The 17589-nt window shown below is 41.2% G+C and overlaps 1 protein-coding gene across 2 annotated transcripts; it reads right to left on the reverse strand.

Annotated features, from left to right (window-relative positions):
* Positions 1-720: 720 nt before the first annotated feature.
* Positions 721-10796, reverse strand: Etaa1 (ETAA1 activator of ATR kinase). 2 transcript variants are annotated; one of them, XM_051164897.1, is made up of 6 exons: positions 10464-10796; positions 9530-9658; positions 9200-9276; positions 6881-6993; positions 4616-6579; positions 721-1184 (listed from the first exon to the last, which is right to left on the reverse strand). In XM_051164897.1, the coding sequence occupies exons 1-6, from the start codon at positions 10666-10668 to the stop codon at positions 1054-1056; spliced, it is 2619 nt and encodes an 872-aa protein (XP_051020854.1). In that variant the 5' UTR covers positions 10669-10796; the 3' UTR covers positions 721-1053. The 2 variants fall into 2 exon arrangements, with proteins under 2 accessions (XP_051020854.1, XP_051020855.1); XM_051164898.1 differs by lacking the exon at positions 10464-10796 and having other exon boundaries at positions 9535-9659.
* Positions 10797-17589: the final 6793 nt, after the last annotated feature.

Below are 17589 nucleotides of genomic sequence, written 5' to 3' on the forward strand. Positions count from 1 at the left end.
TAAAATAAATAATGTCCATAGGTTCTGTTAATAAGCATTCTTTAATATGCTTTAGATTACATTTAAGTGTTAATATTCCTTCAAATTATTTTAAGTACTAATAGATTAAAGCAAATCATGCAACTATTTAGATGTTCAGGAAAATCATTCTAACATAAGCACAGGTTTTAACTTGTCTGTGACTTTAAAAGTAACACTATGATCTGGGCACGGTGGCATACATCTATTTAGAGCCCTGAGGAGGTTGAGGGAAGAGATCTTAGTTTGGGGCCAACTGGGTGACAGAGAAAATTCAAGGCCAGCCTGGACCACATAAAAAGACCCTGACCCTGACACAAATGTACACACATGAAAAGAGCAGCTTTGAATTGTTCTATGTAACTTTTACAAACAAAGAGACTGGATCGGAGGATGTGTGTTTCTACCAATTCTAAATGTTAATGGTGCTTTATTACTTATATAGGGTTTTTTGTGTTTGTTTCTCTTTTGCTAAACTAGACTTCCTAATAGTAAAATGTTTTTAAATTGAATCAGATTTTAGGAATACTAAAATTCAAACCTACTTTTGGCTAGCAACTAAAAACAAATTTCTTTAAAATAAACAGAAGTTCTCTACTTTTCAGCAAGGCCACTAAGAATATGGAAATATTAACTGAAAATTGGTAATGTATAAAAAAAACCTTAAGTAACTGAAAACGACAACTCAAGACTAAGTCACTGTTTACTTCACAACTTTAATCTTTGTGTTAGAAAAAGCCTTTGTACAGATACTTTACAGCTGTCTATTTTTCATGCTCATCTGCTACCATATTTAATAAAGACAAGAACATCCCTCTGTATATACATAACTGGTAACTTTTCAAAAACTTATACATAATTCACATACGTCTCTGAGAAAGTTTCATTTGCCATTGTAAACACTGATTTATTAAATACTAAAGTAGACGCTCATGCTTTATAAGTCAGCATTAAATTTCTCACAGAGAAATCAAGAACAAAAGTCCTATCACAGATAGTTATCAACAGCCGTGAAACCATCCAACTCAGATTTCATCAGAGCAGTGAAATGGGAGCTGGATGGACTGTAGGCCACGCCTGGGCTTTGGCCTTTCTTCGAACCAGTGCTTCCTGCCTTTTTCGTTGAATTTCTTCAGGAGAATACTTCCTATTTCTCTCTTCTTCATCTAAAAGTTAAACAAAGCATAGGAATTAATTTATAACCTGTAAGTGATGCAGAATACGTAATATAATCTTTTCATCACACTGACCTGACTATTAAATCAAACAGAACTATTACATATACAATTACATGTACACATATGACAGAATGTTCTAGGTCAAGAGGATGCTAATGCCCACATTCAAGTATGACAAAGTTCTAAGTTGATTAAAAACTGTTTTTGAAGACTCAGCAATAATTTGTGTGAACAATGACATCTAACCAATGACTATATACATTTCTTTAAATATCAGATTTTAAATGTTACAGAAACATTGATAGAGAGTAAAAATATTATGAATTAAACTGCCTGTCAATCCTTCAAATATGGCTGGGAATGGTGGGTCATGTTTGTTTGTCATACAAACATTCTGGGGATGGGAGAGAGATCTGTCTATAGCTGTTTACTGAATTGAAGGTCATATGTGTTACACTCTTCGAAAAAAGAAGGGGAAGAGAAAGCAAAGGCGGTGGTACACGCCTTTAATCCCAGCATTCTGGAGGCAGAGGAGGTGGATTTCCTGAGTTTGAGGCCAGCCTGGTCTACAGACTGAGTTCCAGGACAGTGGAAACCCTATCTCATTAAAAAAAAAAAAAAAAAAAAAAAAAGACAAAATGAAAGGAATGAGACTCCAAGTAGCTTTGAAAGGAATTAGAATATTAAAAGGTGCATTTTTCCCCCATTAAAACAGAGTCACAAGGTTTACATTTCAGCTACTAGGAAAACATTTGACTGACAGAATAAAGCCTCTCACATCCAATTGCGTAGAAGGCAGAGGTCCCTGACTCACAAATAAGCACTGGGGAACCAGGTATGTTAAACACACAGGTTGTTCCTTTGTTCAAAGGAAGGTATCTGCCCAGAAGACTGCGAGCTGGTTAACAGCTGGTGAACAGGGCTCTCTCTGTGTTGAACAAACGTACTGTATGCTTCCTGAGACCCTTAGCGTGAGCCTGTCAGTCTATAGAACCCATCTTTATGGAAGGTGCCACATGGAGTCAGGTCAACATTTTTAGTAATGGAGCAGTACTAAAAAACTCCTCCATAAAAACGTAGTTCTTGTATACATCAAACTCACTAAGACACCAATCAGCAACAAAACCAAACAATGAAACTCTAGGAGTGAAACCACCAAGGAGATGAAAGCCCCATACAATGACAGCTGCAGGACAACAAAGAAGAAATTTAAAACACTAGAAGATGAACCCATTCCAATATGCATGCACTGGAAGAATTAATGCTGGAAAGAATGGCCCTGTCACCAAAATGGGTCTACAGAGTCAATGTAATTAATCCCCATCAAAACTCCAGTGATAAACTCCAGAGCTAAAATTTATATAGATGCTCATTCGGGGACAGCAACAGATATGGTAGGGTCAGACAAACATGCATGTTCATGAGTTAATTCCTGAGGCATCAAAACAACCTGACTTCAATTCTGTTACAGTCTGAGTAACAGAATCTGCACAGTACTGTCACAAACGCAGACATGCAGATCAGACTCAGAACGACAAACAAGCAAAAGGAAAGGAAACAAAGACCATACAGCTGCAGCTGACTTTCTAAGGGCCTACGAACTGACATTAAAGGCAGCTTCATTAACAAATGGTGTAGGAAAAGTTGTACATTGACATGTAGTGTCTCTCATCCTTTATGAAAACCAATTCAGTGTGGATCAAGGGTATTAATGTAAGATCTGTTTGGACTACTGGAAATCAGGTAAGACACTTCAAAATACAGGCAATGGGCAGGAGTTTCTGGAAAAGACTAATAGGTCAGGAAAAAAAAATATCCAGAATTGGCAAATGGGACAGCATCAAATTATAAGGTGGTTACACAACAGAGATTTGAAATAGCAATCACAGTGAAGACACACCTAGATAAAGACAGAATATCTTTGCCTGGTACTTACAACAGGGGCCGATGTCCAGAAAACATAGTGGACTCAACTAAACACCAGAACAATGCTGATAATCCAGAGAACAAATAGCAAAATAAGTAAGACACCCAAAAGAAGTACAAAAAAGTGACCAAATTCATACATTAAAAAAAAAAAAAAAAAAAAAAAAAAAAAAAAAGCCAGGCTGCAGTGGTGGCGCACACCTTTAATCCCAGCACTAAGGAGGTAGAGGCAGGCAGATCTCCATGAGTTCGAGGCCAGCCTGGTCTACAAATTGAGTCCAGGACAGCCAAGGTTACACAGAGAAGCCCTTTCTCAAAAAACCTTAAAAAAAATTCAACTGGGGAAAGGCAACAAATCCTGGCAAAGACATGAGGACAAACCTTGACAGAGTCAGTAGAGAAAAGCCATACACACACACACACACACACACACACACACACACACACACACACACACACACACACACACACACCATTAGTATCACACTAATCAGTATATGGGGGCCTCGAAAAGCTACAAGTAGTTACACTACTGTTGGTACATTACTGAAGGAATCAAAGTGAGCATGCAATAGACACACCTGCATACCCATGTTTACTACAGTGATACAACAGCCAAGTCATGTGGCCAACCTTAGTGTCCATCAAACAATGACTGAAGAGCATAGCAAAAAACAGCAAATGACATGAAGGGAGACTGAGGAGGGGGTTGGTAGGAAAAGGTGTAATGGAGGCAGCAACTAAGAGTAAGTATTGTATACAGGCATGAAAATGCCATAATCAAACATCACTTTTAAAAACATGAGCTGATTTTAAAAGGTTCATAACATATACCAAACTGCTAAGTGTTTTCTCAGGTAAAGTAACTATTACAAATTATTAAATACTACTTTTTTACTATTATTTCCTACTTTTTAGTAGATTAGACAGGCTAGGGAAAGGTAATTTAGGGTTTTTCAGATTATAGTTTAAGCTTTAGATTTTATGTGAACTGTCATCCACTGAAGGTTGTTTTATACATATAAATGTCTCTTTAGGTGGGTTTAAAAGACTATTTTGCTTTTTCAAGATTAGAATCTAAAGGGGGCAGAGAATTATAGATAGTAGCAATATTATGAGGTGGATATTCAAGATAGTTTTTGAAGTGTGATTAATAGAATTTATTGAAGGTATAAAAATCAGAGAAAAGATGTACTGAGAACTAAAAAAACAGTTGCATCAAAGGACTCATAGATTGTCACAACAGCAGCCAGGCATGGTGGTATGCCCCTTTAATCCCAGCAGACCTCTGAGAGTTCAAGGCCATCCTAGCCCACAAAGTGAGTTCCGGACAGCCAAGGGTACACAGAGAAACCCTGTCACTAAAACAAAACAAAACCAAATAAACAAAAAAGCCACAACAGGCATTGACTTTTCCATCAGATGCTAGTTAGTCCCTATCAGTGAAAACAAATACCCGGCATTAATACCTTTCAAAGAAAATAATTTCATACCTGTAGAAGATGGTTTCAAAGACTCAGAAGACTTTATTGAAGGTCGCTGGTGATTACCCTCAAGCAACGAATGGACAGTTTCCTCTTTTCCCAAATCCTGCAAGATTTTGCTAACAGGTATACTTCCTGCTATACAATTTTGATTTAACTGAGAAAGAGCCTGAGGATTTTTAGTCTTAAATGTAAATTTTGAGCACTTCAATACTCCACTGTCGTTCTGAGTTCCATTTGCTAAGGCACTATGGGAGAGTGGATGCGTACTCAAGTTCACATTAGTAGCAATGCCTGTGCGCACAGGGCCCAAACTAACATTCAAACTTGAAGTTCCTGCAAGAACAAATTTTGGGCTATTCACCTGCACAAGTGGCACATGCTGATTACCACCTGAATTCTTAGAGCACACAGAGAAATTTGTTGTAGCATCCAAGATAGTAGGATAATTGTCTCTTTTTCTCACCGTCACAGATTTATTTATCTGTGACTTATTTGTTAAAGATGACAGTGTTGAAGAGCTGACAGGATTAGATGGCACCACCAACACACTGCCTTGGGTTGGTGCAGTAGGAGCATTCCTGGATCCATGTCTGGGAATGTTACTCAGACTTGCCGATTCTTCGCTGCCTCTGTTTTCTTGTTGAGTTAGTCTCTCGACGTCATCACACGCCTGACATAACAAATCATCATCCATGTCATCTGCTGCCCAGGTAGTCTCTAACTGATGGCACGCTTCAACCATCTCGCTGGCCAACAGTGGGTCATTCCAGTCATCAAGGGAAGAACTGGACTTTGATCCGTGAGTCTGATCCGTGTTACAAACACTGTTTTCTTTGCCCAAGAATACAGGATCGAAGCAGTAAGCATTAGCAGGTGCTTTCAAAGGCAGCTTAGCACTGAGCCCGTATTTCTGTTTATTAGGGTGTCTTGTGTGTGAACCAGGCTTGTCAGAGGCATCCACATGAAACGTGCACTTACCACGGCCATCTTCTTTCACGCCTGTAAGATTAGAGGCAGCAACATCGTCTTCATTCTTACTAACAATGTTACTGACAGATTTCTCAGACGTCACTCTACTCCCAGTGAATGGTAACTTCCTTGACTCATCACCTGGATACGGTGAAAATCTATTTTCTCTAGTACTTCTTGGTTCTCTGTTATGTGCCTCTGAAGGTAGACTCAGTGTCATTTTTGAATCTCTTAACCTTCTATCGAGATTCGTATTTGCTCTTGATGTCACTGCATCATTTTTACCAATAAAGGTACAAATTGCCTTCCGAGCAGTACCTTGGGCAGTTGCAGAAGGAGTGTGTTCAAGCATGTCAGCATTTTCCATGAGGAAGGGTTCATTGCCTAGTAAGTTTTCCCAATCATCCTCAAAATCACACCAAGTCAACTCATCAAGACGTTTACTAGATGTGTCTAGCATCTTAGCATACGGAGTCACACATGATTTTAGCATCGCGGCAGTATTCACCTGAGGGGAAGGTGACACTGGAGTTTTACTTAGCAGGTTTTCTGCGAGCAGAGTTTCGGTAGTGACGACTTCTTCTATAAAGGAAATTTTCTTTACAAAGGTGGTTTTACTATTGTTCAAAAAAGCACCGGACAGATCTTGGCTTAGGTGTCCACTACACATCTGAGTGGAACCATCAAAAATAGCATTAAGGTCTGCTTCAACACTTTGGTCAAACGGTTTCTCATTGTTGTCTTGCTCCTCTGCCACAGAGATGCCGGCGTGTCCTTCCACTTGCTTCTTCATTAGAGCACGACTGATTTCAGGGACTGTATCACCTGACTCCATCCGAGTGGAGTCTGTATGGTCGCATACATGCCCCACTTCTGAGGTGGCCTGCATACAATGATGACCCCTCCCGTATTGCTCTTGAATCACATCCAGTTCTCCCATGTTTCTGTCAAACTGTTCTGCCAATTTCATAAGTTCTTTTTCTCGATTTTGTGTTTTTAACCTATGAAAAAAACATTGAAACATTTTAATTAGAAGACTGTCTAAGTCTTACTCGATTGTCATTTAGTATATTTTGGTGTGTTGACAAAACACCAAAACTTTAACTCTCAGAATAATAATGTCTTTAACTCCAGAACTTTACATATCAAAACAAAGTGTACTATTGTGGTTTACTTCAAATGTTAGTAAGAAAGTATATATGTATGTATGTATGTATGTATGTATGTATATATATATATATATATATATATATATATATATATAGAGAGAGAGAGAGAGAGAGAGAGAGAGTTTGAACTCACTTTGCGCAGCTGATTTTCGCTCGTGACTTCTCTTTTGCTACACTAGGAGTACAAGGAATAGCAGTTTCACCAATCCACACACCCAGCATGGAGTTGGTCACCGGTTTTTCAACCTTCCAAAGAGGAGAGAAAAAAAGAACCATTAAGAGCACCATAAAACAACCAACCGTCTCCCCCTGTCCAAGAAGAAGGAAGGAGGTGAGACGAAGTCTGTGGTAGTCACTCAATAAACAACCAATGAGAGGCAAGAGGAAGGCAGAAAGCCAGAATCATCCATTTATGTTCCCACAAGTAAGAAGGGAGTATTCCAACTAAGGAATCCTGTATTTATAAAAACCAAGGTTTAAAGTATATTGCCTATCAAGTGCATTTCAGTGTTATATACACATAAAAGAACATTTCATAAAAGGAAAAAAAATAACATCTCAGTTGTTGTAAGATGCTCATAAAACCAGAAACAAACTATGTACAATATCAGACCTGAAAACAAGAATATATTCAGAATTATTGATTTAGCTAATAAAGACTTATTTTTTAACATACATAGTAATATTATGGCATAAATGCACTTAAGAAATGAAGAGTTGATACAATGAACCCTATGGCGTGACACCACGGAAAGCAGAGCTAGCAGCAACAACGCTATACTGACTGTTGATTATAAGGCTGGACTTTTATAGCCTCAGAGAAAAGTTGTACTTCCTGCCTCCTCTCTGGATGTGGTGACTCCTCATAACCACCTACTGGATCAGTCAGTAGCAGCTGTGGACAGTTATTGCAGGGCAAAGTAAGGAAAATACAACTACGTCTTCAGAGATAACACCAAGCAAAATTTAGATAGTCTTTGATTTGAAATTCTAAATAAGGAAAAGAGGGCTGGCAAAATGACTCAGCATGTAAAGGTGTTTGCTACCTACAAAGCCTGATGACTTGAGCTCATTCCCCGGGAACAACACAGTGGAAGGAGAGAACTGACTCCTGCAAGATGACCTCTTACCTCCACACACAGGCTGTGGGAATGCGCACGCGCGCGCGCGCACACACACACACATGTACACACACACTTTAAAAATGTAAAAAATGTATGTAAGTAAGGAAAAGAAAGCAAAGAAACTCAGAGCAGTTTATGTTCTGGGTCTGTGCATCTTACAGTGACGTGATAAATATAAGGAAGGGCAGAAACTGGACTCCTCTGTTAAAGAATGGATCTTCTATTTCACTCAAGCAACACAATTATTAAGTGGTGTGTTTTTTCATGGTAACCTATAAATATCTGCCCTTGTACGTGGGTTTGTAGCTGGAACTCAAACCCAAGGACTCACTTCTGCTGGGCAAATGCTCAGCAGCGGTACCTTCGGAGATCAGAATTCTCCAATGACAAAACAGTTAGGTTTTGTAAGGAACAGTCTATTACTTAAGTAAACCATAATTAGCAGCCTTGTATTTACAACTCTCTACAGTTTATTGTAAACCTTACATAACTTAATCCTAACAAATCCCCTGAAGAGAGCACGGCAGGTGCTTTATAGTTGAATGCACTGAGGTTAGGAGCCTTTAACTGACCCACTGGAGGCCACAGCAGGGGAGGCTTCAGGAGGCCAACATCTAAATCCAGTGATGGCTTCAATATTAAAGTGTTCTTGGTGATTTTGTAAGTCATTAAGAGTTCTAAGAAGAGAAACTGTAATAGAGAAAACATGTACTATAGACAATGAACAAAACACTAACAACAAAACTTCAGTACAGCATAGCAACTAACTACATTATTTAAAGAGTAAATAACCTAGAGATGACTTAAATATATGGGAGAGGCTGGAGGCATAGCTCAGTGGGAGCCACTTGCCCAACAGAAGTGAGTCCCTGGCTTTGAGTTCCAGCACACACACACACACACACACACACACACACACACCATACATGTGTGTGTGTGTGTGCGTGTGTGTGTGCGCGCGCGCGCGCGCGCGCGTATAAACACACACACACACACACACACACGTATGTATGGTATATAGTATATGGGCCAATATACACAGGTTACCATGAAAAAACCACACTTTAAAGAAGGAACTTCAGAATCTGCAGATCTGTGTATCCAAAGGGGTCACAGGGGTCATGTGACCATGTTGCCCAGACACTGAGGGAGGAACTATATTACCCATTCTATATTTTGTTCCTTTTTCAAGACACACACTCAGTAACAGAAAAGCTAAACGTAAGCTTTGTTGCTCCAAATGCGTTATTTTCAATATGAAAGAACCACACAAACAGACAGCCCACAATTTCTGCTCTTTTATAAAGCAAGAAACTTGCCATATTTACCTGAGGAGCAATACGATTTACAATATGTGAAATCTCATCACCGCATGTACTGGGAATCTTCTTTTTTCTTCCTTTACCTAAAGAAACAGACATTTCTATAACTTTTAGACCAAGAATTGTAAGACCAGCTGTCACTTTCTCATAAATGGCTGTAAGTGGCGTAACTGAGACGACTCCACAGCTAACACCCTATGCATTAAAGATAAAAATCACAGGAGATTAAAAAACAAAAAAACACTGTATTAAAGTTTCTGATGTTACCCGACTAAAACTGCACCAACACTAACCCTTCCCCAAACAGCTAATGACATAAAAATAACAACAGATTACCTAACTGTTTCGTCATCGGAGAATTCTGGTCCCAGAAGATATCAGTCTGTCCATCTGGATCATTCGGAGAACTGAAGGTAGAGGATAATAAATCCACTTTCACAAGTCTTGTTGGTGTCTTATACTCTTCTGGATAAAAGGACGATTGCCACAGTTTAAGCATTGCGTCATAAGCGCTAACGCCAAATAATAGCTTAGACAAACTAATGTTTATGTACAATATGAAACATGTCTCTTAAAGACAATTATTTTAACCACAATGGAAATGTTTCAATAAAAAAATGTCTTAATAATTCCAAAGTTTAACATTGTTGAAAATTCCACAGGCCCAGGAAAAATGCCACCTGCTCAGTGAGTTACTACCACTACTGCTTCTGTGCTTTAGAAACCTCCATGACCTCAGCAGGCATGCTACAGGCGTCAAATATATCCAAACAGGAACCCCAGCTAAACTCTTGTAAGCCCCTATCAAATCCACCCAAATTCTCCCAGGTTTGTTTTGTGCTAGCAGAGGCGGGCAAGAAGATAACAGACGTTGTATTTGACGAACACACTCTAGGAAAGGTTATGACTCTGGTCTTTATTTGGTTAGAAATCTTTAACTCCAAAAGTTACCAGCTAGCAACGCCCCATTGGTTTGCTATTCTAACCGGATGTTGCACTTAGCAAGTTCCGGGAGCCAACCAAGGTAGTCCTTTTTGCAAAGCAAATAAACTGGGGGCGGGGCGGAGAGGGGAGAGTAGGTAACGATGCCCAATTTTCTCGGATATAGTAAAGGCAGACCCCGCCCAGGGCCCAATGAGGGGACTCCGCTCGGCTGACTAAAGCCCTGCAGAGTTACCCTCCCGCCCCCTGCACACCTCCGGAGCTCTGCTCCCCGCCAGCTTCTCACCCGGTCCCCCAGAGCTCCGCTCCCCGCCCGCCTTCTCCTCACCCCCGGGGCCAAGCCCGCCGTCAGCCGCCGCCCGGCGCTGCTCCCGCCGCAAAGACCGCGCTCTCGCCCTGAAGAGCCTGGAGTCGCCGGCCGCCCCGGGCGACCCGGCCCCCGGCTCCACCGCCAGGCAGCAGTTCTCCGCAGCCGCCCTGCGCGGCGTGCTCCTCCGGGAAGGGCTGTCCGCATGCTTCCTCCGCCGACTCATTCCTGAGGCACCGTCCTCCCGCCCGCATTCACATTTTGCTACGGAGGAGCAGTGCAAGGGCTCTGCAAACGAACTGTGAGCAAGGAGACACCGCCATCTTTGCAAGTAGGGCGCGCAAATGACACTGCCGCTGATTGGCTGCCTCTGTCCAAGGGCGGGGTTGCTGATCCTGACGTTGGTTGGACGATTCCGTTTGAGGGGCGGAGTTAGGAGGGCGCTTAGCCGCGCTAGCTGCCAAGGTGGCTTCTGCTGGGGAATTTTTGAGTTTTCTGAGATCTACATTCAGTCTCATCGAATTTAGTAATTGCAGGACAATTCCAGAACAAGAGGCTGGGAGGTAGTATGTGAGGCAGTAAGGAGATTAAATGCGATGGCAGATTCTTATTGAATTTGAAACTTAAATTGCGTATTTCTAAGATTCAAATGATGAGTTTTATTCGACAATAGGAGAAAATAAAGGACGTGGAATATGAAGAAATAGAGGGTATGGTTGAGGAGGGAATAGAAATGGTAGTTGAAGCCGGGCGGTGATGGCACACGCCTTTAATCCCAGCATTCAGAGGCAGAGGCAGAGGCAGGCTGATCTCTGTGAATTGGAGGCCAGCCTGGTCTACAGAGAGAGTCCAGGACAGCCAAGGCTATAATTGAGAAACCTAGTCTAGAAAACCCAAAAATAAATAAATAAATAAATAAATAAGGTAGTTCATATATGTTGTGTTATGTGCACAGAAAAACCCAAAATGTAGGAAAACATGATTTTAATAAACTAATAGTGGCTGGAAACTATACGTATAAAACAGCTGTCATCTGAGTGGGAATAAGGCAGCGTTTATTTTGAACTAAATGATAATTACCATGGCCAGGAAGCATTGATTCAGGTTTGCCTGAAAAACATGTTTCAAAATAAAAAGCAATTACACAAACTTTAGCAATCACAGAACAAAAGACAAAGAAAGCATTTCTCAGGCATTTTGTTGGGGACAGCAGGAGGTAGATAGGTTACAGCAAGCATGGTCTTCAGCTAAAAATAGCCTATACCACACTTCCTTTTTGGTTGACAGAAGTTAGTGATGTGCTGGTAATGAATTCAGAAGGTTTTACCTGACAGTCAACACTGATGTTAAGGCGGAGAGCTGGGCCATTAATAGCTAGTTAGGGCTCTAAAGATAGACACAAAGATTGTTTGGTTTTATAAATGCAACGTTTCAGATTTCTTTATCACAAAATCTGTTTGTCTGTCTTTTTTAAAGACATTGTCTTATGTGTGCTTTCCATCCCCCCCTCATATAACGCAGTCTAGCCTTGAACTCCTGGTCTTCCTGTCCAGCAAGTACTAGGATTGAAGGTGTAGGGCCGAATTAGTCAGTCGGCCTTGTGGAATCATCAATGTAGGCAAGCCTTTTTCTTCCATTCCCAACACAAAGTGAAATTCAGAGTTCTTCTGTGTTTTAATAGATTAGTAATAAAATCTTGTTTTAACAGAATATGATTTGCAATAAATGTAAAATTAAAGAGTGCCAACTCTTACAGTGAGCATTACAAAACACCTTTGAAATAAATTGAAGACCAAATAAACAAGGCTTATGCCTGCCTGCTGCCTGCTGCCTACTGCCTGCTGCCTGCCTGCTTACCTGTCTGCCTGCTTACCTGCCTGCCTGCTGCCTACTTCCTGCCTGCGCCTACTTCCTGTCTGCTGCCTGCCTGCTGCCTGCTGCCTACTTCCTGTCTGCTGCCTGCCTGCCTGCCTGTTGCCTGCCTGCCTGCCTGCTGCCTGCCTGCCTGCTGCCTGCCTGCCTGCCTGCTGCCTGCCTGCCTGTCTGCTGCCTGCCTGCCTGCTACCTCCCTGACTGTCTGCCTGACTGCTGCCATACTCCCCACCATGATGGTTGTGGACCTACACACACTCTGGAACTGTAAGCACCAATTAAACTATTTTTTAAAAGTTTATTTATTTATCATGTATATAATGTCAGTCTGCACATACACCTGCAGGCCAGAAGGCACCAGATCTCATTATAGATGGTTATGAGCCACCGTGTAGTTGATGGGAATTGAACTCAGGACCTTTGGAATAACAGTCAGTGTCTTAACCTCTGAGCCATCTCTCCAGCCCCAATTAAACTCTTTTATAAATTCTCTTAGTCATAGTGTCTCTTCAAAAAAATAAAAAAAAAAAAAAACCCAAGACAAGCTTCAAATAATTTAATGACACCTAGAGAAGTAAGAAAAATATGCCAATCCCTTAAAGCTGAATATCTCTGCAAATGTAATAACTGAATAACTTCTCATACTGTTTGTGTAATAAAAAAAATAGCACATCTAGCATGGGCAGACTCTGTGATCACTATATTGTAGGAGATTGTCATGTCATGCAGTTTTTTACTCTTTGTAAATGGTTTTCAAATTAAATAGACTTCTTGAATTTAATTTTCGAAATATAGTATGATTACTATATAAGTAAAATGTCATTTAAATTTTGCATTATTATTAACCTGTCTATTTGCATGGTATATGTGTTTGCATTAAGTGCCACAGTACCCATGTGAGGTCAAAGGACAACCGCCCTCCCCTCCCACTTTACTGCAGTTCTGGGATTGAACTCAGGTTATTGGGTATGCACAGCAAGCATGTTCCGCCTGAGTCATCTTCCTGGGACAATAAAGTGGTTTAGTATGAAATATAAGCTACGTTTAGGAGGTAGTTGAACACAAAATGATTCAAAACTACAAAACATAACATTTCTCTACATTTTAATAATGCATACATATAAATAATTTTTAGTCTGGGAAACTTTAATAATTTTTGCTAGGTTTACATAGAGAAATTATTCATAAACTTGCTGGTGATGACTCCTCTGTGTTCTTAGGGAAGCTTCTCTGTAAAGGATTCCCACCATATTCACATTACAATTATCTAACAGATCAGTGGCTAACTGTGAGTACCATTTGTTTCAAGGAAAAAAAAAAAATACCCACCAATATCAATAACTCAATCATAGTTATAGGCAAAAATTCTTCTTTTTCTTTCAACTGTGTTAGAATGTTTCTACTTAAATTCTATCTTTGTCCTGATGTGCTCACAATTGTAGCTGCCTCTGTTTAATGGTTCCATCAGTTATATCAGTGACTATCAGGACTCCCTGGGGTTCTCCAGAGGAGCTCCTGGCATTTGTGTCCCAGAACAAAAAATTAAAAAAATTAAATTAAAATTTAAAAAATTGGACATAGGCATTTGGAGAGTAGCAAAGCAAAGAATGGGAATTTACTCAGAATGAATATATTTCCAAGTGTGGAATTGGGCCAGAAGAGGGAGAGCGTTTAGGAACTCAAACATTAATGGTGTATGAAGAGTTAGCTTTTCGTTTATAATCTATAGGTGACATTGGCTGGAGTGTTTCTAATTTTCCTGCTTGCCAACAGGTTTTTCTCATATGCCAACTTTATAGCCTTTGTTTAAGGCTTCTGGCGCTCACCCTCTACCTGTTTTGTCTCCTCTGAACCAAGAGCTGTGACCTAGGACATATTATCAGGGAACCATAACTTGGCACAGATCTGTTTTACTTGACAGTTCCTTTCTGTCATGTTTAGAAGGTCTGCCTTAGCCAGTGTCCTATTCCTGTGAAGAGGCACCATGACCATGGCAATCCTTATAAAGGGAAACATTTAATGGGGACTGGTTTACAGGCTGAGAGGTTTAGTCCTTTACTGTCATGGTGAGAAACATGGCGGAGTGCAGACAGACAAGGTGCTGGACCAGGAGCCAAGAGTCCCGCATCGAGAATGGCAGGAGGCAGGAAGAGAGTGAGATATTGGGCCTGGTTTGAGCTTCTGAAATCTCTATACCCTGCCCCTTCCCTGGGACACACTTCCTCCAACAAAAGCACAACTGCTCCAACAAGACAAAGCCCTCCTAATAGTGCTACTCCCTATGAGCCTATGGGAGCCATTTGCATTCAACTCACTAGTTTCTTTACTTTGTTTAATTTTGTGGGTGAGTGTTTTGCCTCCTTGGATGCATGTCCACCACAGGGGTGCTCAGTGCAAGAGAAGGTTGAAGAGGGCAACTGGAGTCTTGGATGGCTGTGAGCTGCAAGGTAGGGGCTGGGAATTGAAACTGGGTCCTCTGTAAGAACAAGAAGTGGTTTTTATTGTTTGTTTTTTGTTTATTTTTTGGGTTGTTTTGTTTTGTTTTGTTTTTGGCTTTTCAAGACAGGGTCTCTCTATGTAGCCTTGGCTGTCCAGGACTCCCTTTGTAGAAGAGGCTGGCCTCGAACACACACTGACCTACCTGCCTGTGCTGGGATTAAAGGTATGTGCCACCATACCTGGCTCAAAAAGTGCTCTTAACAAAGGCAGAGGTGCTAGGGACTGGGAACAGTTGGCAGGCAGAGGGGTCTGGCGGACCATGCACTCCCAGCCCACCTCTCCCCACATTTGTTTGGAGCATTTAAGTGCCCAGTATGCTCAAATTTATACCCTCAGAAGAAATGGATTTGCATCTTGTGATGTGTTTTAAAAAGCCAAGAATAACCTATAATGGGGGGTCCATGGCAGATGGAGCCCTTGATGGAGCCAGAGACTCTGGAGGCATGAATCAACAGAGCCACAAATTTCCGGAAAGGGGCCAATATCAATGGTTTCTAGAAGCAGCTCAATGAAGACTTTGAGGGGCCTCCACTTGCCGCCTGCTTGCTGGTCCACAAGATCCAGTCCCCTTGTCTGCCAGCAACAAGCTGGCAAATTGAACAGGAGCAGGAGAGCTGGCCCTGAGGACACGGGAGCAGGAGAGCTGGCCCTGCCTTGAGGACACAGGAGCAGGAGATCTGGCCCTGCCCTGAGGACATGGGAGCAGGAGAATTGGCCCTGCCCTGAGGACATGGGAGCAGGAGAGCAGGAGAGCTGCCAGGCTGACTAACTCAGCTACTTCCAGGCCCTGATCCAGGGCTCTGAGTTGGCCTCATTCCAACATCTACCCCACGTATCATCTGCTGGAACACATGAAGGGCCCAGTCCTACAGATCCAAAGCTTAAGAATCTCCACGACATAGGGCAACAACGGGATATCCGAGAGTAGACTCAGTGAGGATCGGTACTGATGGTATAGGCCACAAACCAGACCCATGGCTCGTCACAATGAACATTTGGAAGTAATCGTGTATGGACAAGAGGCTATACTGCATGATACACTACAACTTCTGTGACAAGATGTTTGTTTGTTTGTTTTATTTTACTGGGGGGAGTTTGCAAGGGCAGAGGGTGGATATGAGGGAGCAGGGAGATGAGTGGGAATGTGGTGCACGATGTGTAAATCATAGACAATCAATAAAAGTTGCCAGGCAGTGGTGGCGCATGCCTTTAATCCCAGCACTTGGGAGGCAGTGGCAGGTGGATCGCTGTAGGTTCGAGGCCAACCTGGTCTACAAAGTGAGTCCAGGATAGTGAAGGCTACACATAGAAACCCTGTCTCGAAAAAACAAAAACAAACCAAAACAATAAAATAAAATAAAGTAAAAGTTAAAGAAAAACTTAACTGATGATTCCTATCTCCTTCCCCCTGAGTATTTATCTATTAATAAGATGACTGTATTTTAGTGAGAGCACACAAAACTGTATCGCAGGCAAGATGTGTTAAGAGCCCTGGAGGATGTCTGCCTCTTCTTCTTCCTCAACAATTTCAAATTAACCCATTTGGTTGAGACTAAGTTCTACTATAACAGACACCCAGAAACTGATTTTGTTCAAGGTATTCTTTTCTCATTTGGGTCTATACAGCATTGAAAACAGGAAAAATGAAAGAAAGAAAAAAACAAACAAACAAAACAAAAAGCAAAAACCTGGCATCGCTGCCTTCATTTTTGGACGTGTCTTGTTTTCTTTGTTTTAACAGAGTTCTTCCATACATAAGTAACTTAACACAGAGTTACTTATGTATGTAAGTTGCCTATGTCTCTGGAGTCCAGGGATAGTAGAGCTTAGTGGGACTACTCTCCTGCTGAGGGCAGTTGTCCAGGTGGGCAGGACTGCTCCCCAGAGCTGGACAGTGATCTCTTGACCCTCAAGTAATTGGGATTTCTTGGAGTGTCTGGTGGAATCAGAGCTGAGGTGGTAACCATCTAGATAACACCATGACTAAGTGTGCTGATTAGGTAAAGCTTTTTTTTTTTTCCTGTTTCAGTGTAAAACACGTGTCTGTATTTCAGACGGGCCTGGGTTCATCAGATATCGCCACTTGCTCCTCCAACATGGCCACATTGATTAAATCTCTCTGATTTCACTATGACTGTTGCTTTAATTGGCATTTTGGGACTGATGGGCAGAGCCAAGAGTTTTGTCCTAATATTCGAACTATAAATTATTAAAGAACTGAGGTCAATTTAACAGTTTTAATATATGTGCTCACTCACTTGGAGGTCAGTTGGGTACCATGAAAGAAATATACAAATATAAGCACATGCTTATAATTAGTCTTTGAAGTCCTCTGAGATTCCATATAATTCACTCTCAGAAGATACCATTACATAGGATTGTCAGCTTTTAGAAGTTATATTGTCGTGATTTTTTGTTCGTTTGTTTCCTTGTAGTGTTGTTGTCTTTTTTGAGTGAAGACACTCTCCAATTTTGTATTAACAAGGAGGTTTGTTTTCTTAGTCCTTGTATTCATGCTACAGAGTATGTTGGAGATGTTCCTCCCCATTGGTTCCTATCCATACCACCTTGAGCCTGTAGTTATTGGCTGGAGTTTCATAGCCAATAGCAAACCATCTCTGATTAGTTCATTCTCCCAACTCCCAAATTTTCTACAACTTTCTACAAGTTTTTTTTTTTTCTAACTCACATAGTTTCTTGACTAAAAAGATTTGGCATTCTACTTGGAGGAGAATGACCTGTAACGTTTGCTAAAACACTGAGGAAAAGTAGAACA

The sequence above is a fragment of the Acomys russatus genome, chromosome 22 (genome assembly GCF_903995435.1).
Source record: "Acomys russatus chromosome 22, mAcoRus1.1, whole genome shotgun sequence".
NCBI classification, from domain to species: Eukaryota; Metazoa; Chordata; class Mammalia; order Rodentia; family Muridae; genus Acomys; species Acomys russatus.